Source organism: Alternaria arbusti, assembly GCF_024043155.1.
Source record: "Alternaria arbusti strain BMP 1465 chromosome Unknown scaffold_5, whole genome shotgun sequence".
NCBI lineage: Eukaryota > Fungi > Ascomycota > Dothideomycetes > Pleosporales > Pleosporaceae > Alternaria > Alternaria arbusti.
The window spans coordinates 216,553-241,512 of NW_026249945.1; the positions used below are offsets into that span (position 1 = coordinate 216,553).

At 52.2% G+C, this 24,960-nt stretch overlaps 9 protein-coding genes across 9 annotated transcripts; 5 read left to right on the forward strand and 4 right to left on the reverse strand.

Annotated features, from left to right (window-relative positions):
* Positions 1–340: 340 nt before the first annotated feature.
* On the forward strand, positions 341–1,424 carry J4E86_004573 (uncharacterized protein; the record flags this gene model as incomplete). The annotated part of the gene is made up of 2 exons (XM_051445111.1): positions 341–624; positions 674–1,424. The coding sequence occupies 2 exons, from the start codon at positions 341–343 to the stop codon at positions 1,422–1,424; spliced, it is 1,035 nt and encodes a 344-aa protein (XP_051303208.1).
* Positions 1,425–1,492: 68 nt separating this feature from the next.
* Positions 1,493–2,489, forward strand: J4E86_004574 (uncharacterized protein; the record flags this gene model as incomplete). Its single annotated transcript, XM_051445112.1, has 3 exons — positions 1,493–1,496; positions 1,784–2,143; positions 2,206–2,489. 3 exons carry the CDS (start codon positions 1,493–1,495, stop codon positions 2,487–2,489), a joined length of 648 nt encoding a protein of 215 aa, XP_051303209.1.
* Positions 2,490–3,957: 1,468 nt separating this feature from the next.
* Positions 3,958–6,528, forward strand: J4E86_004575 (uncharacterized protein; the record flags this gene model as incomplete). Its single annotated transcript, XM_051445113.1, has 1 exon — positions 3,958–6,528. One exon carries the CDS (start codon positions 3,958–3,960, stop codon positions 6,526–6,528), a length of 2,571 nt encoding a protein of 856 aa, XP_051303210.1.
* A 190-nt stretch (positions 6,529–6,718) lies between these two features.
* On the forward strand, positions 6,719–7,304 carry J4E86_004576 (uncharacterized protein; the record flags this gene model as incomplete). The annotated part of the gene is made up of 2 exons (XM_051445114.1): positions 6,719–7,258; positions 7,293–7,304. The coding sequence occupies 2 exons, from the start codon at positions 6,719–6,721 to the stop codon at positions 7,302–7,304; spliced, it is 552 nt and encodes a 183-aa protein (XP_051303211.1).
* Positions 7,305–8,810: 1,506 nt separating this feature from the next.
* J4E86_004577 (uncharacterized protein) lies at positions 8,811–9,839 on the reverse strand (the record flags this gene model as incomplete). Its single annotated transcript, XM_051445115.1, has 1 exon — positions 8,811–9,839. One exon carries the CDS (start codon positions 9,837–9,839, stop codon positions 8,811–8,813), a length of 1,029 nt encoding a protein of 342 aa, XP_051303212.1.
* A 289-nt stretch (positions 9,840–10,128) lies between these two features.
* J4E86_004578 (uncharacterized protein) lies at positions 10,129–11,279 on the reverse strand (the record flags this gene model as incomplete). Its single annotated transcript, XM_051445116.1, has 3 exons — positions 10,129–10,445; positions 10,495–10,893; positions 10,946–11,279. The coding sequence occupies 3 exons, from the start codon at positions 11,277–11,279 to the stop codon at positions 10,129–10,131; spliced, it is 1,050 nt and encodes a 349-aa protein (XP_051303213.1).
* A 2,733-nt stretch (positions 11,280–14,012) lies between these two features.
* J4E86_004579 (uncharacterized protein) lies at positions 14,013–15,519 on the reverse strand (the record flags this gene model as incomplete). Its single annotated transcript, XM_051445117.1, has 2 exons — positions 14,013–14,987; positions 15,037–15,519. 2 exons carry the CDS (start codon positions 15,517–15,519, stop codon positions 14,013–14,015), a joined length of 1,458 nt encoding a protein of 485 aa, XP_051303214.1.
* Positions 15,520–16,128: 609 nt separating this feature from the next.
* On the forward strand, positions 16,129–17,926 carry J4E86_004580 (uncharacterized protein; the record flags this gene model as incomplete). The annotated part of the gene is made up of 2 exons (XM_051445118.1): positions 16,129–16,278; positions 16,334–17,926. 2 exons carry the CDS (start codon positions 16,129–16,131, stop codon positions 17,924–17,926), a joined length of 1,743 nt encoding a protein of 580 aa, XP_051303215.1.
* A 2,856-nt stretch (positions 17,927–20,782) lies between these two features.
* On the reverse strand, positions 20,783–23,789 carry J4E86_004581 (uncharacterized protein; the record flags this gene model as incomplete). The annotated part of the gene is made up of 8 exons (XM_051445119.1): positions 20,783–21,128; positions 21,180–21,652; positions 21,700–22,253; positions 22,300–22,581; positions 22,631–22,963; positions 23,013–23,537; positions 23,586–23,630; positions 23,687–23,789. The coding sequence occupies 8 exons, from the start codon at positions 23,787–23,789 to the stop codon at positions 20,783–20,785; spliced, it is 2,661 nt and encodes an 886-aa protein (XP_051303216.1).
* Positions 23,790–24,960: the final 1,171 nt, after the last annotated feature.

Here is a 24,960-nt window from a genome sequence, read left to right on the forward strand (position 1 = left end):
CAGTCATTAGCGATTGCGTAGGCTACAGATCATATACTAATGTGCCCGATCTTCCCAGGGCGTAGTCGGATGCAGCCGAACTCGTAGGTATGTACTACGCCACCTAACAGTTTCCTACTGCTGGATCTCATTACCCTAGGTGCTCGATGACTGCTCAGGTGCTACCTAACTAGGTAGATACATCAGTGAAGCCTAAAGCACGTGCGAGGGGTTAAGTTAGCCGTTGCATAAGTGACCCACACTGGTCCACTGCACTTGCCTTGAGCTGAATGCCTGCTCAAGCTGTTACTCGCTCTTTCCCACACTCAACACGTCAGCGAGACAAGTCCCCAACATCATCATGGTCCGCCGCTCTGTTCGCCTTGCGAAACCCGAAGATCAACCGCAGGTTTTCCATGATCTAGATACCGCCGCGGTCAGCGCCAAAAGCCAGAAACTCGAAGAAGCTGCGCGTGCGCGAAAGAGGCAGCGACTAGAGTATGGCGAGTCCACCTCTTCGGCGGATACCATGATCAGGGACGCTATGGCTGGGTCAGATGATCTTCGAGACGGCCATAAACCCGCCCTCTATCGGGGCAGTCAGCTCAACGCACAACTCTCGAAGGATGATCCACGCAGTGCGATGTATGTATCCAATTCACGAACAGCTCCTCCTTGGCTAATGAGATCGCAGCGTGGAACGTAATAGCTTGCAGTCTCCTCTGCTATCTCTCCCAGCAGAAGTCCGTTGCGTCATCTTCGAATATGCTCTTGGTCACCAACACGTACACATTCTCACTGACGACTACGACACGAACATCTCTGTGGATCTTCCCGGTCCAGCTCGTTTCGGTGTGGATCCGCCTCATAGACGCGAAGCGATATCCCAGGTACAAGCGCGGCAGTTCCACAACTGCGTCTTTCCAACTGACTGGCAGTCCTATTATCGTACAAAGCCGTACAAATCTCGTCCATATCTTGTGTCTCCTAATATGCGGCATCAGGCGCAGCAGCAGCGATTTGAACACGAACGAGTGATCACCGCGACCAACGATCGCATGGCGCTATTCCAAGCCGTCTGTCGACAAATCTATCATGAGACTCGGTTCATTCCGTACGAGATGAACGAGTTCTCCTTCCAGGACGAGATGACGATGAAAGATTGGTTCGGCAATAGAGCGGCTGCTCAAAAGCGAGTTATCAATACGGTGTGGTTTGACCAGGAATGGCAGCGCAGTTACGCACTCTTCCCCTGCGCATACCTAGGCGCCCTTATTCATATTGGAAAGATCCACGGTGTCAAGAAAGTGTACGTGTCTGTGGCGGCTGTCGAACATTTGTGGTCTACGCAAAATCGTGGAAACGGTTCGAAGGCCAGATTCGCGGAAAATGTCCGTTCCCTTTTCAGCAGACGAGACGAGCTTCAGATAGAATTTGTCAAGTAGATTAAGCTAGTGTGATATGGTCACGCGTGCTTTCACGGTACGCACCTCATCTACATGCTTGGCTCAATATGAGTGTGCATGATATTAATCTATATGCATCTCGCCTGTGCATTCTCAGTTGCCGAGAACACTGTAAAGATCTTAGTGCACATTCAAGAAACTATGCGTGACCAGATAGACTTGCTATATATATCATTCGGGTTGCTACGGTGCTTTGGGTGGGTGCTCACAGAATAACTTCTCGACTGGACAGCCTTAAATGCATCTCCTACTAGCCCTCTCCGCCCTCGCTGCGACGGCGCAAGCTCATTGCAAGTTCACCACAGTGTAGTCAGAAGTGCTGAACTGACTCTTAAAAGACCGCTTCTCCAAGCTCATCCTGAACGGCGTACCCGAATCGGCGGAATGGACTTCAATCCGACAAACGAAGAACTACCAAACCAACTCGGGCGTTACGTCCGTCACTAGTCCTGACATGCGCTGTTTCCAGAACCGTCCTGGAACGGGTACTGCCGTTGTCGCTGCTGGTGATAACCTCGGCTTCGTCGCTGAGACATCGATCACGCACTTCGGACCAGTGCAGTTCTATATGGCGAAAGTGCCAGATAGTGCGAATGTCAATACGTGGGAGCCGGCGGGTAACGTTTGGTTCAAGGCGGCGAGTATAAGCGCGGTGGGAAGTCCGTTGACGAGTGGGGAGAGCACTTGGCCTGCTTATGGTACGTCTTCATCTCCCGTCCTGGTGGCTTCCTTCCGCCTTCATTTGCTAACCCTACGGCAGGGAAGTCACAAGTACAGTTCCAGGTCCCTAAGAACGTGCCGAGTGGAAAGTATCTTGTTCGTGTAGAATCCATCGCCCTCCACCAAGCTCAGTCAGTCGGTGGCGCGCAGATGTATCTGTCTTGTGCGCAAGTCGAGATTACCGGCGGTGGTAGTGGACAGCCTGGGCCTCTGGTTGCGTTCCCTGGAGCATACAATGCAAACGATCCTGGCCTGAGGTGGTCGTACTATCCCATCGCTACGAGCTACACTGCGCCTGGACCTGCTGTGTGGCAAGGTAACTGAGTTGCTCCGGAACTGGTGGAAACGATGGGTTGCGCCGGCGATGTCGATGCGGAAGGTGTGAGAACATATGTTGTGAGATCCTCCCTTTCAGCAAGATCTTTCCTCCATGAGTGGCATTCTGCCTGAACCTCTTCTTTTCTCGAGCCTTTTGAGTTTGTCATGCCGTACATTCTTTTCATACCAGATATCGCTCCTGTCTCCGCTTCTCTGCCTCCTCTTTCTTAGCCAGCACAAAGGCAACCTCAGACCCAATAGCAACTACAACTGTTGCTGCAATGCCAATGCCAGTTCCAATAGCCGCAAAGCCCAGAATGGTAAAACACGTGAACCCTGTGAAGATGGTGAGGTACATGACACGAAAGAAAAGTAAGAAGAGGCCGTCGGGTCTGCGCTTCATCGCGTGTGAGTGAGACGACTTTCGATGCCTCAGGGCGTTCAAGATATGATACTTCTGAGGTGCTGCTATTTTGATCGTCTCGAGGCTGGGCTTCCGTTTTGGGATACGAGGTGATGTTTGATGCTGATCTTAGCTGGGCAGCACGGCCATTGAATTGTGGGGATGCGATTCCGCGCCAACCGAGCGATTGTGCACACGAAGGGAATAGCATCGTACCACAACGACCAAGTTGTTGATAACGCCCTATGACGAGGTGAAGCGCAGTCATCGCGGGGGCGTCAAAGCCACGTGACATGGCGTTCAGCAGCTTGCAGTGGCCGCGTCAGCTTGTCGACAATTGGCCCACGAGGGCGTGTCCTCATGCCAATACTAGGCCGGATGAGCGTGCCATCCTGCTACCTATCTGTTTATAGCAGTGGCTATGCAGGCGAGGGGCCCGTTCAGGAAGAACAGACATGATGAAAAGACCCCTGAGGATTTTAGACCGGCCATGGACAGTGAGGGTACAATGCGCTGAACAGTGCGAATCGAATCGGAGATGAAGTTTCAATGCTTACGGCATGAGAATTGAGAAGCTTAGTTGCTCGCAGACAACTGCTCGTGGATGTCGGTTTGCTAGAAGACATTGCGGCGGGCACAAGCGCGTTCGCTGACGTAATCGCTCTCCGAATCCGCCAGCAACCTCACAGGTTCACAGGCTGTAGGGCGCATACACTAGAGGAGTATGTCAGATGCATGGCCATGTGTATCATACGTGTAATGGCTGGTGAAGGACACGAGGAACTTTATGACTGCAAAAACATGCCATAATTGAGCAGCCGGCACTTTCAGAGCGCGTCTCCGCACGTGTCGACGCGTTTGTCTTGGCGCGTGTTGAGCCACTCGGTCGCCACCGGTTCACTCGCACATTGCACAGCACACGAGCACCACAACCCTACTCAGCCATGCGCAACTACTTCTTCAATGTTTAGAAATCCTCGAGAAAACCGCTCTTTGCCCGAATCGTCCCGATTGACACCCTCTACCGGCCGGGCTCCATCGCCACCCCGCTCATCGTCTCGAGTGGCCGACATGGCTGCCAAAACCGCAACGAAGAAGGCTGCGCCCAAGCCGAGCACGAAAGCGCCCCCACCAAAGAAAACCAGCGTCCAGACCACTTTGACGCCAGCCGACTTTGCTAAGAAGTCGCCTGCTGGCAATGGCAAGAAGCAGAAGCCGACCGGTACTCCGAACGGCAACATCATGGCATTCTTCAAGAAAGCCGAGGAGATCAATAGCCGTATATTCCTACAAGAACGAGGGTCAAATCCAACCATAGTGCTTGACGGCGACGAGGACGACGTGGGCTGGAGCGACGAGAAGAGCAATGGCGTCATGACTACAGACAACAGTGATGAGCGGTACAACGAGAATGGGGGGAGCAACAAGAGGCGCAAAGTCAGCGAAGAGGCGGTAGCGCCTGTGCCGGCCTGTTCACCACCCCCGCCGGCTGATGTTGAGAGCAATGCTCTGGATGCATTGGCTGCCGACGTTTCTAAGCAAGCGCCCAAACTGCGGAAGAAGTCTGGACCCTTCGTGGACGACTCAGACTCCGAAGACGACGAAGTGGAAATGCCTGCTACAACTCCAGGTATGACCATACGAAGCCATAATGAGGAATCGCCAATGACTAAACCAACGGAGGACCTGTTACCCCCGGATAGTGCCGAACTCTCCAAATACCACGATACCACACCCATAAAGTCCGAGTCGACATCGCAACACGGGGGCGAAGAGTTGGAGGAATACGAGGATCTGGAAGACGACGATCTGCTCGAAGGCGAAGAATACGATGAAAGGCGATGGATGAAGGAACAACAGAAGCTCGAGATGGAAGAGGCAGGCTTTGAGGGCGACCCGGACGATTTCGACGCGCCACCTCTATTCCCTGAAGGCGATGATATCGAAGTCAAACACGAAGAGCCACGTACCAATGATATACCTTCCTGTCCGATATGCGGCAACAATCTTCCAGGCCTGTCAGAACAAGACGTATCCGTACACGTCAATGCTTGCCTAGACGGCAATCCACTCCCTTTACCTGTAGTGAAGTCTGAGGAGAGCAAGCCGACCATGACGAGTAAGGCGAAAGTTTTCAAAAAGCCGGACAGGCCAGCTAAACCCGGTCAAGCCAACCCGTTTCAGCTCGCGAAGCCCAGCGCTCAGCCAAGTTCAGCCTTTTCAAAGCTTATGGCCGGCCATGCTGAGGATGCTGCTTGGGCATCAGCTGCAGCCGAGAACAACAAGTCTCGCGGCAAGCCTGCATATCAACGCACCTGCCCGTTCTACAAGATTATGCCTGGCTTGTTCATCGCTGTTGACGCATTCCGCTATGGGGCCGTCAAAGGCCAAAACGCCTACTTCCTGAGTCATTTCCACAGCGATCACTATATCGGACTTACTTCCTCGTGGAAGCATGGACCGATATACTGTAGCAAAGTCACTGGCAACTTGGTACGACAACAGCTTCGTGTGGACCCCAAGTGGGTGGTCGATCTGGATTTTGAGAAAAAGACAGAAGTACCCGGAACGGAAGGCGTCCACGTCACAATGATCTCTGCGAATCATTGCCCTGGCAGCTCTCTGTTCTTGTTCGAAAAGGAACTCAGCAAGGGCAAGAACCCGAAGCTACAACGAGTGCTACACTGCGGAGACTTCCGTGCATGTCAAGCGCACATCGAACACCCGCTATTGCGCCCAGACGTCCTCGATGCTGTGAGTGGAAAGAATCGGCAGCAAAAGCTAGACGCTTGCTACCTTGACACCACCTACCTGAACCCCAAATACGCTTTTCCGCCTCAGAAGCAGGTCATCCAAGCTTGCGCGGACATGTGCGTAAGTCTCAGCAAAGTTCGCGCGGACGACTCCGATGGATGGGAGCAGATGAAGCGAGACCGCGCAGGCCAAGGCATGGTCAAGTTCGTTCAGAAAGACTCCAATACTGACGTTACCGGCGAGCCCAAAAGCCCTGCACGAGGCCGACTTCTGGTTGTGGTAGGCACATACAGCATCGGTAAGGAGCGCATTTGCACTGGGATTGCGAAGGCCCTGGGAAGCAAGATCTTCGCGCCTGCCAACAAACAGCGCATTTGCAAAGCGCTTGAGGACCCTGAACTGGATGCACTACTTACGACAGATCCTCGGGCAGCTCAAGTACACATGACGCCGTTGTTTGAGATCCGCGCGGAGACATTGGACGACTACCTGCGCGATTATGCCGACACTTTTACGCGCGTTGTCGGCTTTAGACCCTCGGGCTGGAACTATCGTCCACCAAAGGGTCGCTTTACCGAGTCACCCCAAGTACAGACCGTCTTGCATTCCGACAATTGGAGAAGTACCTTCTCTATGAAAGAACTGACGCCGCAAGCTGGGAGTGGAAGTCGGGCAAGCTGCTTCGGTGTGCCGTACAGTGAGCATAGCAGCTTCAGAGAGCTGACTATGTTTTGCTGCGCTTTGCGCATCGACAAGATCATCCCGACAGTCAACGTGGGCAGCGCAAAGAGCAGAGAGAAGATGAAGGCCTGGTGTGACAGATGGGCGGCGGACAAGAAAAAGAACGGGCTGTTTAAACTGGGTGAGGACGGGGAGGGTTGGTCATAGTGAGATTTGATTGGCATGCGCATTGCAATAGTGGGCCCAAGTCTACGATTTGGTAGCGATTCTACCAACCTTGGCTTCATGCCAATGCCAATGATCTTTCAACATGACTCAGTCTCACTACAGATTAATATTGGTTCTCTAGCATCTACTCGACACACTCATCTACGATATCCCCAAGTTCGCTTCCGCCATGTCGCCAATCATCCGCCTCCTCGTCATTTCCGATACTCACTCCACCTGGCCCTACACCCCAGACTGCCCTGCACCTCCATGCGACATCCTCATCCACTGTGGTGATCTCACTCAAGTCGGCGGCCTTCCTGCATACAGGAAGGCTATGCAAGACATTCAGACCGTCGACGCAGAGCTCAAACTCGTCATCGCCGGAAACCATGACCTCGATCTCGATGAAGAGTGGGTGCGCAAGAACGCTGAAGATCAAGAAGAGGAAGAAGATATAGAGGACAGTAGGAAATGTGTCAGTTTCATGAAGTCGCACGAGAAAGAGGGTGTATACTACCTGGAAGAAGGTAGACATGAGTTCAAGCTGAAGGATGGGAGAAGCTTCAGTGTCTGGGCGAGTCCGTATACTCCGGAGTTTAATGGGTATGCATTTGCGTACGGAAAAGACGAAGATCGATTCAGCAACATACCCGAAGATATCGATATCTTGATGACGCATGGACCGCCTTCATTCACTGACGAACTCGGCTACGGTCTCGATGTCAATGTGAAAGGAGAAAGCTCCGGATGCAAAATGCTAGGCGATGCAGTGAAGAGAGTGAAGCCAAGATTGCATTGCTTTGGGCATGTGCACGAAGGGAGAGGCGCTGTGAAGATGCAGTGGTCTGAGATGGGGAATGGGAATGAAAGAGTGAAGATGCTGCCCGATGATGGGAGAGTTCTTAGCATCAGTAAAGAACTGGAAAGGACCAGATCTGTGCTAGTGAACGCGGCGGTATGGGGTGAAACAAAAGGTTGGACTATCGACCTCGACATATAAAATTCCCATGGCTTCCACCATACCCGAACAACTCCTGCCACCGCAACCAACACGAAGATGTATCAATCAATGGCCAGTCCCTACTCAGACAGTACCAGCGCACACGAGACTCACGGACCCGCCGACCGCCTCGAGCATCTCGTACACACCCACGGAGTCGACCTTGTTCGCCACTCCCCAATCTTCAAACTCCAAAGGCGATTCGGACTTCCATACGCAGCTCTTCTTGTATGCCTTGCACTCATCGTGTCGGTCTACGTCGACGTAACATTCGGCTACGGCGTATACTCCTACGGCTTCTTGGGCAACAAAGCAGCCGATAATGTCATGGTTATTCTGTTGATGGTGGTGGTCGCTTTTCTGTGGGTGATGGCTCGCATTTTCTGGGTAACGAACTCGCAGAGGGAAGTCTCGAGTCTAAGGAGGCATTCATACATATTGGGTAGGCAGGATATGGCTTGAGTCTCTCACGTGCTGTGCCAGATGTCACTTATGCCCATGCTATCTTTCAACGGCATGGATTTTCTGTAGAATGGAATTGAGATCTTAATATCTTTCATTAACTACCTTTGCATGTGTATCAGGGTATACAAGCCACCTCACCATCTGCGCACTTTTCATGGAGCTACTCTGAGCCATGATCGAAGTTCTCAGCAGCTTCGCTCTTGCATTGCCGTTCACTCATCGACCTGACTGTCCTTCAGGATGTTTGAGCCAGTACCGTTCTAGTGCAACTTTGAACGAAGGCGGATGAAATTTGACTGTTTTCGCAAGATTTTTCGGGAACTCCTCAAGATCTAACGTCTCTGAATCTTCCGATTCGTAACCCGCTTCTTCGCTGTTGATCGACTTCCAGAAGGCCTCCTCCCCGTAACGATGCTCAATCTCAAGTGTCTCGACGTGAAGATTGCGCACGGACTCCAACGCGGAGCGGTATTCCCAATCTGCCGGGCTCTCGAATGATATGCACCGAGCCTGCTGCCCATAGCATTGTAGAAATGAATACAAATTCTCGGCATTCATCCTAGTATTTCTCACAGTCAATTTGTCGAGAGCAGGTGTGTCGGAAGGCGAAGGAAGCGGAATGATCGGCCGAGGATTGATGAATTCGCTATGTTTGCTATGATCGACCACCAACGAGCGAAGGCGAGGAAAGAGACTTCTCGTGATCGACAATCTGCCCTATCAAGCTGTTAGCACGAATGATAGGATGTCTCAGAACCGCGTTGCCAAAGCATAGCATAAGAGATACATACTAGTAGCAAGTTAGCAAGATATCTTAAGAGCTATTCGTGGCGGGTACTTTACCCTTCTTTCTATATGATAGTGTTTGGTAGTAGGGGCAGTACATGTCTCTTAGAACAAGCGTTTCTACCTTTTGACTGGCTTTCGCGAAGATTACAGAGGGGATGTTGGTGATGAACGCGTGATGTTCATCGAGATCGACGGCCAGAGTCATCGTGCGGACTGTGATCTTCGATGCTACCATGGCTTGAATGAGGATTTGAAGGCCAAGATGAGCTATATTACCAGCATTTCTCATATCCTCTTCTTCGCGGTAGCGTGGGATATTTCGAAACTTCTGGAATAGGTTATGATATCGCCCGGGTCGGGTACGAGGCTGGTGGTAGAATTCGATATTGTCAATGTTCTTGAAGCAGAACAAAGCCTGGGCTAAGACCTCTTGAAGGGCCCTCATCCCGGCCTCCTGGATGATACTCATAGAGGTGGAGGCTCTAGCAAGACGTGGAGGCGATGCGGAAGTAGGAATGCCGCTACCCGTCATTGGAGATCCGTAACCCTTCTGCTTCCAGATGCGGGGGTACCAAGAGTCTTCAGCCAATTTGATTTGTAGTAGATCTGAGTAAGAGTCTTGGCGTAGTTGATCCCACTCTGCCTGCTCCATCCGCATCGGCATTGCCCCATGATCGAGTGGGTACCCCGGGGGCACTTCAGCGCAGGCTATAATAAGTTTTGTAACCCAAGGAGCCAGAGGCTCGCACGTAGACGCCGCGGTAAGGTTGGATATACTTTGACGCGATCTCAGATCGAATATTGTTTCGCCCAGGTAAGCACCGAAAGCCTTCCATGAACAATTACGGAAGCGGCGGCTCGTGAGGCGAAATGCGAGCGAACACGCTTGCTCCTCTTCCTGGGCGTATCGATAGACAACAGATCCAATGTCTTCGTCTTCGGTGACTGGCGGTACAGCATGCTTCGCAACTTCCAGCAGCATGCACTCTAGTAACTCGGCGGGCAGCTTCTCGATGGGCGAAGGATCTGCCAAGGGCAGAGTCGTTGGATTCATAAAGGGTATTGCGCTTGTCGTGTCGATTGTGGAATGTAGACGGCCGAATTTGGTTTGAGGAAATGCGATCAGCAAAGGATAGAAGGCTAAATGTTAGGGCAGGTGCGAGGAATAAGCGGGTCGACTAGGCATCCGCGCTAGGATCTGTGAGAAACCATGGAAATGAAAGAACGCGAATATTCTGAAGTCACAATCGAGATTGCATCATTCTGCACTTCAGGGCTATTTCGATGGACGAAACATCTTGGTGGATCCTTGAAGACATCGATTACTATTCCAGAGACAAACTTCACGTAGCACTTACCTCGGCTACCGTCGCGCTCACTTCGACAACCGCTACCGCCGGCTCCTTCTCCTTCTTTAGTTTATCTTGTATAGCCTGATAGTTCCGGCTCATGGCATTCCTCGTAAACTCCTCACCCGTCACCATTGGATACTTCCTCAGTGGGCCCTGGATCTTGGCGTCTTTGCATGGCTGATTGAAGAAGGCGATGCTGTAGCGCTCGCCGTAGAAGTCATCAGGCTCACATGGAGCCTTGACACGATGAAAGGTCGACTTGAAGCGGTCATCTGACCACGACATAAGGAGGTCACCGACGTTGCAGACTGTGGAGCATGAGTAGAGGTTTCAGGTCGACAGAGCGCATCAACATACCGATTGCGTTCTTGTCTGCGTCCGGCTCAACCTTGGTCCACGCATCCCCGTACCCGAACGAAGTTGATACTTCCCGCCCCGGACAGATCTCAAGGCCAGACTGCCCTGCTTTCTGGAACAGCAGAGTCAAGAAGTCCCAGTCGGCGTGTGCGCCCGCTCGATGATGCACCTCTCCTGTTGGATTTGGCACCTGTGGAGTCTCAAAGTAATGTAATAATCGGCAGACAGTCTGAGACTCTGGTCGGCTGACATCGTGAGCTTTGACGAAGTAAGCTTCCTCGAAGTTCAACCCTCGCGCGAAGCACCTCATGAGCCTCTCGCTGACTGCCTGTACTCTGTGCATGAACTCCAAAGCCTCTGCTCGGAACCCCGGAAGGGTCTGGTCACTCAGCCATCGACCTATCCAACGATCAGCACGGCCATACACATGAGACGAAAGAAACCAGCTCACCGTTCATGCCTTCGCCGAATTGCATTTGATAAGACTCTTTGCGGTCGACTGCACCAGTAGATGGCCGGATTTGAGCATTCTTCTCCCATCCGGCGTTGTGTTGAGGGGAGAATGGCACTTGCGATTTCACGGGATCGGGCTGATTGAAGAAACGCGCTGACTGGTTGAAGATGCCATCGACAGCGTCGCGTGTTATGCCGTGGTCTACGATGCAGAAGAAGCCGTGATTCTCTGCAGCATCAACAAGTTCCTTTGTAATCACATCGATGCGCGCATCGAAGTCGCGGAGGGAGATTTTCGGCACAGGGCGATCAACATACTTCGTCGGTGCCATAATGAGAGGGTTGGTATTCGCGCTGATTGACGTTGGTGAGTTTGATATATGACCGTAGTGTCTTGGGGGCAAACTGTACCTATTCTTATGCTCGGTCGTCTTTGCTTCTACGCATGTAGTGTCGCAGTATGCGTTCAGGCGTGCCAAAGCCGACGCGACCAGGGCGGCCGCTCATATCGGCCGTCATCACCAACACGTGTGTCGTGCTGCTTAGATAGGCACCCGCAGCCTGCGAGACGGAAGTCGCGGTCGAGATCTCGACGAAGTGGGGCCGAGGCCAGGTTGTGGAAGGTTCCGCGTTGTCGGCCGCACCCTGTTCATCTTCCTTCCCCACCGCAACTGCACGCCGATAGCCAACTGATAGCCAACGCACCTTGCCAATCACCGGGAACGCGATGCTGAGAAAGACGCTTTCATTGCATCGAGATGTCCTCGATCGTGACACCTAATTCACGACCGACACGGTCAACCTTACCATGGACGACAGCAGCACCTCGAAAGGGCCGAGACCCCGTCTGACATGTACAGAGTGCTATAGAAGGAAGATCAAATGCGATAAGAATGTGCCTTGCAGCACATGCATTCGAAGGTCAGCTCCTCCGTTTCCAAGGCAGTCTAGTATTCGCGAGTCTTCGGTGAAGTCTGAGCCTGCGCGACTGTGGATGGCTTTCCTTTGGGAACCCAGTGACCGGGCTTCTTAGTACTGCGCAAGCTGCCCGAACCATCTCATACTAAGTAAAACAGGGGATATGCAAGCTTCTGTACGAGAGAAGACGCGCCTGTGACATCCTCTGTACCACCACCCGCCTACCAAGCTCAAGGTGCAGCGACAGCACCTGACGATCTAGTGCGCGCTCTACTCGACCGCGTAAGTCAGCTTGAAGCCAAGCTACAGGAACAATGTGATATGGCCTCGAGCGAAGCACCCTTGCCTCTGGAAATCTCTGACACACCAGCGAGTCCAGTTCACAATGCAGCGATTACTTCACCTCTTAACAATAACGCATCACAATCTGCGGACACTGATGATGCAGCTACCGTGTTGGAGTTTCTAGCATGGGGCCGTAAGAAAGACATCGACTACGGAACATCACCAGAGCAGAACAGTGGGCCAAGGCGATTGAGTATCAGAGATGAGGATGATGCGGTTGCATCCAGTATCCTATATGAAACCAGCAGGGATGCACAGCTTGATGTACTTGAAGCGCTTCTTCCGAACAAGACTCATATCGTCCAACTTGTGGAGTATCACAGCACCACCATCTTATGGTACCATGGTTCTTACTCCTCAGCCATATTCAAGGACGACCTGGATATCTTTCTTGGAGACTACGAAGGCGACGTCCGGCACCAAGGCTTGAATCTGCAATGGCTTAGCCTACTGTTCGCCATCATAACTGGCAGTATCACATGTGCGCCGCAATCAGTATATCAGTCTTGGGGTTTCTCGTCAGAAGAGAGGAAGACGTTGTCACAAAGATGGTACGAAGCGACTGTAACGAGTCTCGAAATCGCTGGCTACATCGAGGCTCATACCATCTACTCTGTTCAAGCCATTGCAACATTGACTATTGCGGCTCATATCCTTGGCAAGTCGAACAGTCAGTCAATACTGCTTGCATCGGCTGGTCGTATTGCTCAGAGTCTTGGGTTGCACCGACTTGGACCAGAAAGCGCAGCCTCTGCCACCTCGAAGGAGCAGCTGCGTCAACGTGAAGCCGGTCGACGGGTGTTCAATCAGCTTTGCACGCAAGACTGGTTCCAGATTCCGTTCTCTGAGTCATATACACTGAACCCTCGCTTCTTTACGACCGTTAAGCCGTTGAACTGCAATGACGACGACATGGTACCGCATCCGTTGAGCATACCCACCCAAGCGAGCTATTGCAACTATCGCTACGATATTGCTGCACTCATGCCGCAGCTCCTAGATTCAATGGCAGGATGCAACACGCTTTTCACAAAGTATGAACAAGTACTGCATTACGACGAGAAGATGCGGAAGCTTGCTACCGCATTTATACCAACATTTCTATCAACAAATGCGCCGGTGGCGACCGATTGGCCTATCTATGTTGGCTGGGCTAGACGATCACTGGCTATATGTGCTTCACACAAGATCATTATGATACATCGAAAATTCATCGGTCTCTCCTTCACCAACTCCGCGTTTTCATTCACTCGGCGTACCTGTATCGCGGCGTCGAAGACCATATTGAAAGAGGCACTATCAGGCAGCGATGAGCAGGGCCCAATACTATGGATCGAGCAAGCCTTTTCAGTCGCAGCGGGTATCATTCTCAGTCTCGATTCTCTTCATCGATCGGCCAGTGACAGGGAGTTTGACGAACATACCAGACTCGTTGCTGACGCAATCGGTTATTTAAGTAGATTCGAACATAGCAAAATTGCCTCGCGCGGCGTGCGATTGCTGTCGGGATTGCAACGCGAGCTCCAGGGTGGAAGCGTGAACAACAAAAAGCGTACACGACCTGCGGAAAGTGGTGGAATTTCGTCATCATCGGGCAAGCGAGCCCGTAGGTTCAACGTGGAGAGCTTCATCAGCGACGTAGCCCAGGACTTGCAGGTAACAACTCCCACATCATCGACCGAAGACGTTCCTATAAGCGTAGGAGATACTTCATGGAACTCTTTCATGAACTTGCTACCGCCACAAACAGGATTTGGGGGGCAAAGTCTGTTTGATGACTTACTCTCATTTCAATTCTGAATTCATATATACTTTAACGACATGTGGTTTCGCGCACCTACATCGCTCCTTTTCCGTATGTCTGCCACTGAATTCTTCGCTTTCTGTATGATCGTCTCCTCATCAATGTGCAACAATTTACCGTTACTGACAAGCAACTGACCATCTACAAGAACTGTATCGACATCGGCACCAGAAGAATGGATCAGCACTGTGACCGGATCGATACCGCCGGAAGCCTGCTCATTCGGGTCCCAGGGAGCACAAGATACGCCTTTTGGTTCAACAACGACGATATCCGCTTTCTTCCCAACCTCCAAGCTTCCGATCTCATCTTCTAGTCCTAGCGCCCTTGCGCCGTTGATCGTCGCGAACTCCAAGACATCATACGCGCTGAGGACCCCAGCACTTTGTCTGACGCCGCCATGTAGAATGGATGCTAGATGCATCTCCCGAAACATGTCATACGTGTTATTACATGGTGCGCCGTCGGTCCCCAGAGCTACGTTCACACCGCTGGCCACCATGTCTGGTATCGGTGCCACACCAGATCCAAGCTTGAGGTTGCTTGTAGGGTTATGCGAGACAGTACTTTTACTTTCGCGCAAGATATCGAAATCTCCAGCGGCTGGGTCCGGATGTACGCAGTGAGCGAAGACCGACTTGGATCCTGTCAGCTGCGTGTCTCGGCAGAACTCGAAAGGGCTGCATTGATAATATTGTCGGTAGATGGGTAGGTCTTTAGGAGCTTCCGCGCAGTGCATAGTGAGACCGATGTCGTGTGCTCGCGCTGCTTCGCCGATCGTAGCATGGACCGCCATTGGTGAGCCTCGAGGTGTGCCCGCTGAAAACCACATGTGCAGACGGTCGTCGGAAGAGCCATGGTACTTCTTGTGCGCTGATAGTGCAACTTCCACAGACATTGAGTCTACGTCCCGATCTCTAGCATCTTTCATGTTGAGATCTGAGTTCGTCTCGCCGACTTTGATCAGTTTGCCCTAGTAGCTACGTCAGCTCGTTGCATTGATCTTGCTTCGCGACACTTACCAAGCACGCACGAATGCCAGTTTCCTCCACTGCTCTGACGACGTTCTCAAGGCCACTCCTATGCGTAAGCATAGCCTCAAGAAAACATGTCGTTCCCGTCTTCAGCATCTCCGCGATCGTCAGCATTGAAGCCACATAGCCATCATCTTCGGCATAGTTGGCTTCCAAGGGCCAGATGGCATCGCATAACCAGTTGTGTAATGGGAGATCTTCGGCTAGTCCACGGAGCAGTGATTGCGCGAGATGGGCGTGCGTGTTGACCAAGCCCGGTATGACGATCTTGTTCTTGCAGTCGACAATATCAAGATCTATATCCTCGTTCTGTTTGACTTGGTCGATGAGATCAGACGTCTTTCCGAGTGCTGTGATACGGCCGTTTTCAACGAGGATTGCGCCATCGAGTATGATTTCCCGGCTCTTATTGATGGTGACGATGGTCGCATTCGTCAAGAGGCGCAGCGGCGTTTGCATTGATTTTGCCATATTCTTTCGAAGTAGTGCTGATACTGCTGGCTAAGATCTACGAGGATGCTAGGTACGGCGTTAGAGGGTTTTGTGAAGGTGTAGGTTCAAGTTTCTAGGACATCTCATCCGTTCCTAATTTCGTCAATGAACTTGGGAATCTAGGCGAATGATTACTTCACGCAATTACTTCCAACCTCCTATTTGCATCGTCGCGACTTCCCATAGGCGTGCGCTGACAGTCGCCTCCGCCGCTCTCCGCTTTCGCGCCTTCGCTAAGGTGACATGGGGCGGCCGACGCTAGTGATATCTCCCCTCTTATCTAGCTCACGTACTCTGTCACCCGTCGCACATCTCACGGCATACGCACGAGTATCATCGCAGTGTTATCAGGTACAAACAATAGCCGGATCCCGATGGGCTGGTTATCGCGGGGTTTACAAGCGCAGAAATGCCTATCGTGGGAAAGGCTCCTGCTGATCTAGAACCACGAGTCAACAATGGCTAATAGGTTGATATATAACCTTGCAGCTCGATTTTGAAATGTATTTGTTGTGAGAACTTATTCAGCATACTAAAATCCCACTAGGTTGAGTGGGAATAATGATGGTCATCGACTCCCGAAGCGAGATGGAGCCGAAGTCTAAGTACGCTGAAGAAACGGGGCAATACTCGTCCGCCGAGAGTCAAGAGATAGGTACAGTGACCACGAAGTGGCAGGATACGCTCGCGAAAATCAAGTATGCTTTTACGACGAAAGATGGATGGATCGGCGACTACGTATGTCAATAGTTAACCTACCCGACTATCTGCCATGGGTAGCTGACAACCCCAGGACTACGTCTACTTGGTCACTCCCAGCATCTGGCCCTTGAACAGAAAGTACAAAAACTACCAAGCGCCATTCTATGGACTCAACGACCGCGTACCCGTTCTCTTGACACTACTCCTCGGCCTTCAGCATGCACTCACCATGATCGGGTCCATTGTGTCACCACCACTCGCAATCGCCTCCGGGGCGTTCAACTTCGAGCCAGCTATGACGACGTACCTAGTCTCGACAGCCTTCATCACCACAGGCATTGCGACAGCCTTGCAAGTCACTCGGCTACATATCATGAAGACACCCTTCTTCATCGGCACTGGACTTTTGAGTGTTGTAGGACCGACATTCGACATCCTACCCATCGTCTTCAACTACGCCACTTTACGATACAAATCCGGCTCTTGTCCAGTTCTCGAAGACGGAACCCAAGGGCCATGCCCGGATGCGTGGGGTGCATGCCTGGGCACTATGCTGTGCTGTGTCTGGATCCAGATAGCAATGGCTTTTGTACCGCCTAAGATGCTCAACAAGATCTTTCCCAAGCTCATCACTGGATCACTTCTGACCCTCATTGGAGTCTACCTCGTTGGTAATGGACTGCAGAACTGGGGTGGATCATCAAACTGCCACGGAGGAGAGGGTTTCTACGCTCTTTGTCCGGATATCACTGCGCCACGACCGCTCGCATGGGGGCATCCGAAGCTGATCGGCTTAGGGTTCAGTGTGTTTGCTACTATTATCTTGGTCGAAGCCGTCGGTGCGCCACTCATGCGCTCAGCTTCGGTCATTATTGGTTTAGCTGTAGGATGTGCCATCTCAGGCGCAACAGGCTACTGGTCGACCGAACAGCTCAACCAAGCACCCGGCGGAACTTTTCTTTGGGTGCACACGTTCAAACTCTCCGTTGATGGCGCGCTAGTACTGCCTATGATAATCATGTTTGCTTGTCAAGCCGTGTCTTGCATTCCCGATATCTTGGCCACTGCAGAGCTATCAGGTGTTGACATCGAAGGAACGGAGTTCAACAGCAGGATCCAAGGCGGCATTCTGTGCGACGGACTCGGAAGCTTCTTCAGTGCACTGGCTACGGGCCCACCGATGGTCAGCCAGGCAGGCAACAACGGCGTTATTGTTCTCACCGGTTGTGCATCTCGCCGTGCAGGATGGGCAGCAAGTGGCTTCCTGATCCTTATGGGGGTCATTGCGAAGTTCGGTGCTGTCTTCGCTTCTATGCCGCCGTCTGTCCTCGGCGGTATGCAAGTCTTCCTTTACAGCACCATTGCTGTGGCCGGTATCCGTGTCCTCGCACTCATCCCATGGACCCGCCGCGATCGCTTCATCCTCGCAGTCTCCCTGGGCATTGGGTTCATGGATATATGTCAGCCCGACTGGTTTTCACAGGTTTTATCGTACGATGGGCCAAATGAGAATCTGGTAGGATTCGAGCAGGGCATCAACCTTGCTGTGGAGACCCCGTTTGTCATTGCTGCTATTGTTGGTATATTCTTGAACGCTGTACTGCCGAAGGACAAAAGCGCGGCGCCGATGGTAGGATACGGTGATGAACAGAAACATCCTAGGATAGGGCAACGTGAGGATTAAACATATATCACAGATATTAAGAGGCTTCTACTGAGTCATGGCGTGTTGTTTTGTTTGTGTATTCGTCTTTATGTGATCGATCTTGTATGCATACGGCGGTGTCTCGGTGCCGCTGCTGTCGCACAATGATTTTCATCGTTTATTGAAGCGACGTCTATCTCTGGAGATGATAACTTGCTACCTGCGGAGAGGACTTCCAGATTCCATCCAACCACCAGCCTCGCGCTACCTTCTGCCTAACCATCCAGGCATCCAATATATGCCTTGACATCCCACTTAACACGCGACCAACATGCCACTTTATTCGGTCCTTTTCCACATGCCTCGTCGGCCTCCCGACCCCACAACCGCCCCATCACAAAGCACATCCAAGTTTCATAGTGGCCTCGCGTGGAAGTGGTATGTGGTTTCGAATAGTCTTCGGCGCGCGGCAGAAATGCGGATACCAACGACGATGCGGTGTGGGTAAGGGCTTAGCCGAATCGAACATCATTTGCAAAAATGGGGGAGGTTGGTCTGTGAAGATCTTCAAAGCTAGGAATTCTCGGCTGCCCTGCCGAGTTACATCGGCGGACGGCAGGTAAAATATCGCAGCAAGGCGAAAGTGGAGATAATGAAGCGGAGAGTGCAAATGCGAGTTTTCCCTCGAAGTGGGTTTTGACCTGACATGGCCAACAATAGGAGTTTTGGAGATTACGATGGTGATTCATGGCATTGATGATGATATTTTTGAAAACGAGGCTGTGCCAAAATTATCATTACCTACCTCCACATCGGAGTAGACCGACCGAGAAAGAATACATAGTAACAATACACGCAGTACTCGCCAAACCGGTCCTTTCCTAGTCCCCAACGACCAATTCTCCCGCTTCTTCTCCCGCTGCCCCTGCCCTCTTGGTTCTCACGACCCTGTTCCCGAACGCTGATCATCAATGCATTGCATGCGTATCAAACAACGCGCGCTCGCGCAATCGTTCAGATCGGTGAGTGACCTCGTACAATCCACTTTTTAGCATTGTAGCAAAGCATGACTCGCCAAGCAAGTTGACGAGTCGGATGCATTAGTCAGGGAGGGTAGACGTTGGAAACTTGCTTGGCCAAGACACATGGGACAGCAACTGGGTGATGGGTGGGTTCGTTCACTGGGATTGGGAACAAAACGCACTGTGGGTAAGTCGCTTGGGGGAACATTACGATGAAACCAGGGGTCAGGGGGCGGTTTGCTGGGATTCTGGTGGTCGGCGACTATTCCGCCCGGGTTAGTTAGTGTTAGTCTGCTGTCGTCGTCGTAGTGGTGGCTGATGGAAAGTGCCGTAAAGTGTGCGTAGTAGTCTTGTTTAGAGCACGCACACGCGGCAGAGAAAGTGTGACATCTGGAAAGAAGGTTTGATGTATCTGCGGTATGCAAAAGCTGCATGTTCACGTTACATATTGCCCGCCGCGTTGTGACATGATGCAGTAGCGTACGTTTTTTCCACGCTTATCCCCCCTTCCTTCGCTCCCATGTCAGATCCCATTGATCTCTAGCGTCTTCTCCACAATCATGAAAAGCGTTCCATTCGAGCCAGGCTGGCAGGGCGGCTTACTGCAGGGGGCCGTGCGTTGCAAGGTTGGCTTTTTATTTTTTTCACATGCCGAAAAGTTCAGGGGACGAGGACGCTCGAGCGGTTTTTACCTCGGGATCTTTCCAGGCTGGCGGGTGGGAGGGCGTGTGCCTCGATATTGACCCATGGAGCCGCGAAACCCGGATTGAAAAGACCGTTGGATTTATTGTCTATACTATTGACAAACCAGGTTGGAAGGGACCCGGTTGCATCTGTGTACTAAAGTTGCACGCATGGTGCGGTCCGGTTTCCCAAACTGTTACAAGATCAACGTCGTCAACGTCGCATTGCATTGACTTGCTCGACGATCAGGAACAACGGCTAACTGCTTTTTACAAACGGTACGAGAAGCGGGTAGAAGGATGGAAGGTCGAGACGGACGGTAGGCCATCCCCACGTGCGACATGGCGATTGGTGCTTTTGCTAAACCGGCCCGTTTGAACGTTCTGGCTTCATCGAATTAGTAAAGCCTGGTGGCTGGGATGCTTTTGAGTGGTGATCTCAAGAAAGATGCATATGACGCGTGTATGTTAATGTACGATCACTTTCTGTTTTGGTATTATCTAAGGCGTCGGACGGCACCGGTGGGACCGAAGCAGGGTGAATAGATTGAGTGGGGATACCTGGCGCGCTTATGATGTAACTTCAAGATGCCAATGTTGAAACTCGAGACTGTTCTTGGAACAACTGGGCCTTCGAAGGTTTGATAGAGCGGCTGGGTACGTTGGCTTTGTTGTTGAGGTTATCATTCGTAGGCTGGGACACGAGAAGTGGGTACCGTGCTCCGTATCATCATGAATGAGGAAGGTCAATAATATACGTTGCGATAATGAGGGTACAGTGTCTTTGTTCAGAGTATTATTACAGTGATGGTGTTTACGCTAGATAATATCGCTAGCGGCGCGTAATCGTCATTGCGGTCGTGCTTGCAGGTATCGCAAGATCAGCGTATTGTACAGGCGCGCTTGTTGCAGCGCTTTTTGGGGGACTCCCGTCTCACGGTGGTGGTACAGCTGAACTGTCTTCTCAATCGACCTTCTTTTCCAAGCGGGCGCACCTTCATCCATCAAAGAGTGGTTTGGCCAGCAATGTGAATGACGCCGAAGCGTGTCATGCCGTCATCTCGCCGTGACCAAGGTCAGACAATGTGATGGTCATGTGCTTGCCACTCTCCACACTTCTCCGCTCACTGTGGTTCCTGCGAAGTGCATTGCACAAGCGGTGTAATCTTGATCAGGGTTGACGTCATGCCTCAACGCGCGCGTTTGTACATTGACTGGTCCCCCATGGAAGCGTTGTCGTCCCACCGGCGCTTGAGCCCGTCCGGTAAAGAGCTGGCAACTGCTTCCTGCCACATCGAAGGGGTAACGTATACGGGAGCAGCGTTTCCATATGTCGAGGCCGGTGGCATCTGGCCTGGAACTGCATGGACATTGCTGGACTGAGGCGATGTGTTCGATATTTGGTAGCCTGGTTGCATGGCCTCCTGCGCTGGCCGCATATCGTAGTTGGTTCCTGGAGGATGGGGTCTTAGCGGCGGAGAAGCCTGAGAGGACGCGCTAGTAGGAGGGGGCGTACCAAAGGCTACATTCCATTGACTGTATTGCATTAGTTTGTCGTTTTAATGAGAAATTGATGATTGAACTTACTCAAAGATGCGTTGTGGATTCCATTGGGCGTTCTCCGGCATTTGCATACCAGAAGGTGGCTGAGCTGCACGGTGACCAGACGCCATCATGACCAAAGACTGAGCTACGGGAGAGTCAGCCTTGGATCCGCGGTCGGATGCCGAAATTGGTGGAGTAATGGGGAGTGCATGGTAGTTGACCTGACCTGGTTGTTCCAAGGGCGAGGGATGGCTCGGGTGACGAGGTCGGTACGATCCCTGGTGACCCATAGGGCTTGTTTGTGGAGCTACTTGTGGGCTTCCGAATGGGAATGTCGGTTTCAGTTCAAAAGCTTTTGAACAATCGGCCGAGAACGCTTGGCGCAGGCTGTTGACTTGCTGTTGCATCTCAGGCATCGGAAACGAGGGAGACATGGTTTCCAGGACACGCATGTGGCGTACGAAGAAGTTCCTGGCATCATGGTTGATATCCGGGTCCGGGCATGTCACAGCAACCTACGGCTGTTAGTCAGATGCTTTACTGTACAACGAATATGACATACCAGGTGCAGCATGGTGCAGGTCAACACGGCGTAGATGTGGAAACTGATGCCTCGCATCATGCAAAGCAATCCAGGCATGCCGTAGGTCTTGAGAATCGCCTCTTGAAGTTTGCATAGGTTTTTGGCGGCCGAGTAGCATGTGAGCATATGCTGCTTCCATATACCATCATATGACTCTGATACGGCATGTAGTTGCGGGCGGAAGTGCATAATGATGGCCAAACAGTGATAGGCGTGCATATTCGCCAGCTGATGGGACGGGATCCAAGGAGCAGAGCCATCCTGGGGGTAGACAATCTGCATGTCCTCAGGAAGCTCTCGTAACCAGAGGGAAAAGTCGGTGTTGTGGCCAACAAAAGCTGGATCCAGTGCCCAGTCCGGGTTCTTCTTTCTGAGTCTTCCGTACACGAGGGCCGAGTGGTGAACGTTCTTAACAATACGGGCGTATTGTACGAATTGACGCGCAATCTGAAGCTCGGAAGGATCCTGTCCTGCGATGTGTCTGGGCATCTCCAAGTCTACGGTATCAGTGGTAACACCAAAGTCATAGCGTCCTATAGAAGTCAGCATCTCCAAGTACCTTCTTCAAAACCAACATACCTTGAGGACCGCCAATCATGACCTCGAAGACCATGCACATCTGCCACACCCTCGTTTTGGCAACACAGTCGTGTACTGTCGATCCACATGATTTGCCCATCTGATGGGTGTCGTAATGTTCGTGTAATTCGAGGTCCTTCGCCATGGCTACAAGGCTGACAGTCGCCATCCAAGAACGCCAGAAGTATCCTCGCTTTGGTGAAGCTTCACGAGCTTTCAGCAATAGAATCATTGCCTGCATCGTACTCAGGCGGGACACGTCTTTGAAGCTCTCCTCGTGCTCTGTAACTTGTCAGTAATCGTTTTTCCGTCAATACAGGGCACTACTGACTTGTGGCAAGGGCCAGCCATTTGTTGCCCTCCTCTGAGTCACCCAGCATCAACGAAGAACAAGCAAAAATGGACTCTAGCATGAGTGGAGAGATGGAGTCCGGAGCGCTGTGCCATTGCTGGTAGAAGTAGGCCTTGTTGATGACGGGGCAATATGGGTGAACGTTGGCGAAAAAGTAGTCAAAGTAATGCATTGCCCGATCATCATCAGGCATCATCTCCGGTGGTATGCGAACCGTATGATCGAGGCTTACAGAAGCTGGTAGTACGACCTCGTACTCTTCTTGTGCGGGTGTTTCGGCCAGTGCCTTCTTCATGTTAGTGATGTATGGGGCTAGACTGGTTAGCTTGATGTTTTTGCAGCATGATGCCATGGAGCTCACCAATGGCTGTATGGTCGATCTTGAGTTCACCGAGTGCCTCAGATAGACTAGATACAGAGTCACTTCGCCAATGGGGTTCCGATTCCGGTGGAGTTAGGATCGCAGGCGGGCCAGCGGATTGTTGTGAGTAGCCATGCTGAGGCGCGTAGCTCATGGTTTGCTGGATGACCTGGGGCTGAGACATGGGTTGATAATGACACGACTCCTGGGACTGCTGATCCACGTAGGGCGAAGGTTGGTACATGCCTTGGGTAGTCGGCATGGAAGGCGGCATTTGGTGAGACATGGCCTGCGACATGGATGGATGGCGCTGATAGTCATGTTGAGGAGATGGGTCCGGGGCATACTCGAGCGGTTTGGGCTCCAGGTCAAAGGTTTGCGAACCGTTGTAGTCCTTGTCATAGCTGACCGTAGGCGGCACACAGTTAAGCTTCAGACGAATGCAAGCAGCACAGGGCCATGCATTCGTGGTTGCCGCGTCGCACTTGATTTTGCGTCTACGACATCCTTCGCATGCTCTCATTACTGCTCTGCATTAGCATCTGCATGTCAAGTCAAAATGTGCCTTCATACCTTTCAGTCGTTTGTGTCTATTGTGTTCGTCTACGAATACATAATCTGGAGATGTTGTCAGCTGCCTTGTCCCCAAGACGCTGAGCGGCGTGTGGACTCACTGCGCTGGTTTTCGCGCGGTGCCAGCGTGGGCGGCGCAAAGGTGAAGCTCTGCATTTGCGCCGTTTGTGGCAGCAGTGGCCGTCCAGTGGTCTCCGGGGGCATAACGTTAATAGCTACCACGAGCCGGTCCGGAGTGACAGCGCAAGGCCTTGCGCAATGGTTGCAAGCAGCGGGGTTGTCGGCTATCCACTAAGTCGATGAGGTTGTGTGCGGTGGTCGGTGTGCAGCCAATGGTAGCGGCGCGCGATGACGGTCCAGAATGTCCTGAGGGTCGGCGGACGGAAGAAATCGCGGAATGGCCAAAACTATACACAAAGAAAGCGAAATCGAGAATAGATGCACTGTAGAATGCTATAGCGCAAGGGAAATCTCCGCGACGCCGCGGCGTCGTTAGGTTATACGGCAGATCAGGGCAGAAGGCGCATAGGGATGGTAGGTGGAGACGATGTCTGGCATACCGGGGTTTCGAAGACGCACTGGCAGCGGGCTCGCAGCGTGGCTCACGCGCACAATAGTGGCGTCGCAGTGTATGGATCTCCTGAAAGGCGAGAGTATTGTGGTCCTAGGCGGTTGGCCGTGTATGAAGGGGTCGATAGGCGGGCGAGGGGTAGACGATATGCGACTTAAGCGTGCAGGATCCAGGAGCCGCACTGCTGCACAAGTAGCGCCTTTGGTATGGGCGCCCAAGCTGCACGCGCGTGAGCGCAAGCGTCCGCTACCAAGATGCTGCGGGCACAGGGAACTGCCGTGCTGTGGGGGTGTGAGGCAATGGGCAGCAGGGATTGTCGTGCCCGTTGGAGACGGCCTGAATCGTAACACGTAGAACGACGGGTAGTGTGGACCTCCTCGAAGCACTGCCATGGGCCGGGAACGATTGCTATAAAATCAGCGGGGGCAAAGTCTGACAGCTGAGAAGACGGTGGTACATGGCGGCATTCTCACTCAGCAGACTTCAAGGCAAAGTAAAAAACTTCAGCGGACCGAGTACGCAAGCTGTTGCGAGGCTCTGGTGGCGGCTGCATTTGCTGGATTGCCCAGAAAAAGAAGATCAGACGTGACCAGTAGACTGCAGCAGCCCGGACCTGGCCGTGATAGGGCTGGACAATGTCGAAAACCTTGCGCATGCATTTAGTCGGTTCATAGTCGTACCTAGTTTCTCATCTCGCACAGCCTTAGGTGCCTGAATGTTTGAGACATGGTCTGGCAGTGTCACCGCAATGACAGGTGGGCCTTCTAGAAAGTGATCTCCGGCTGCTAGCCTCGATGACGAATA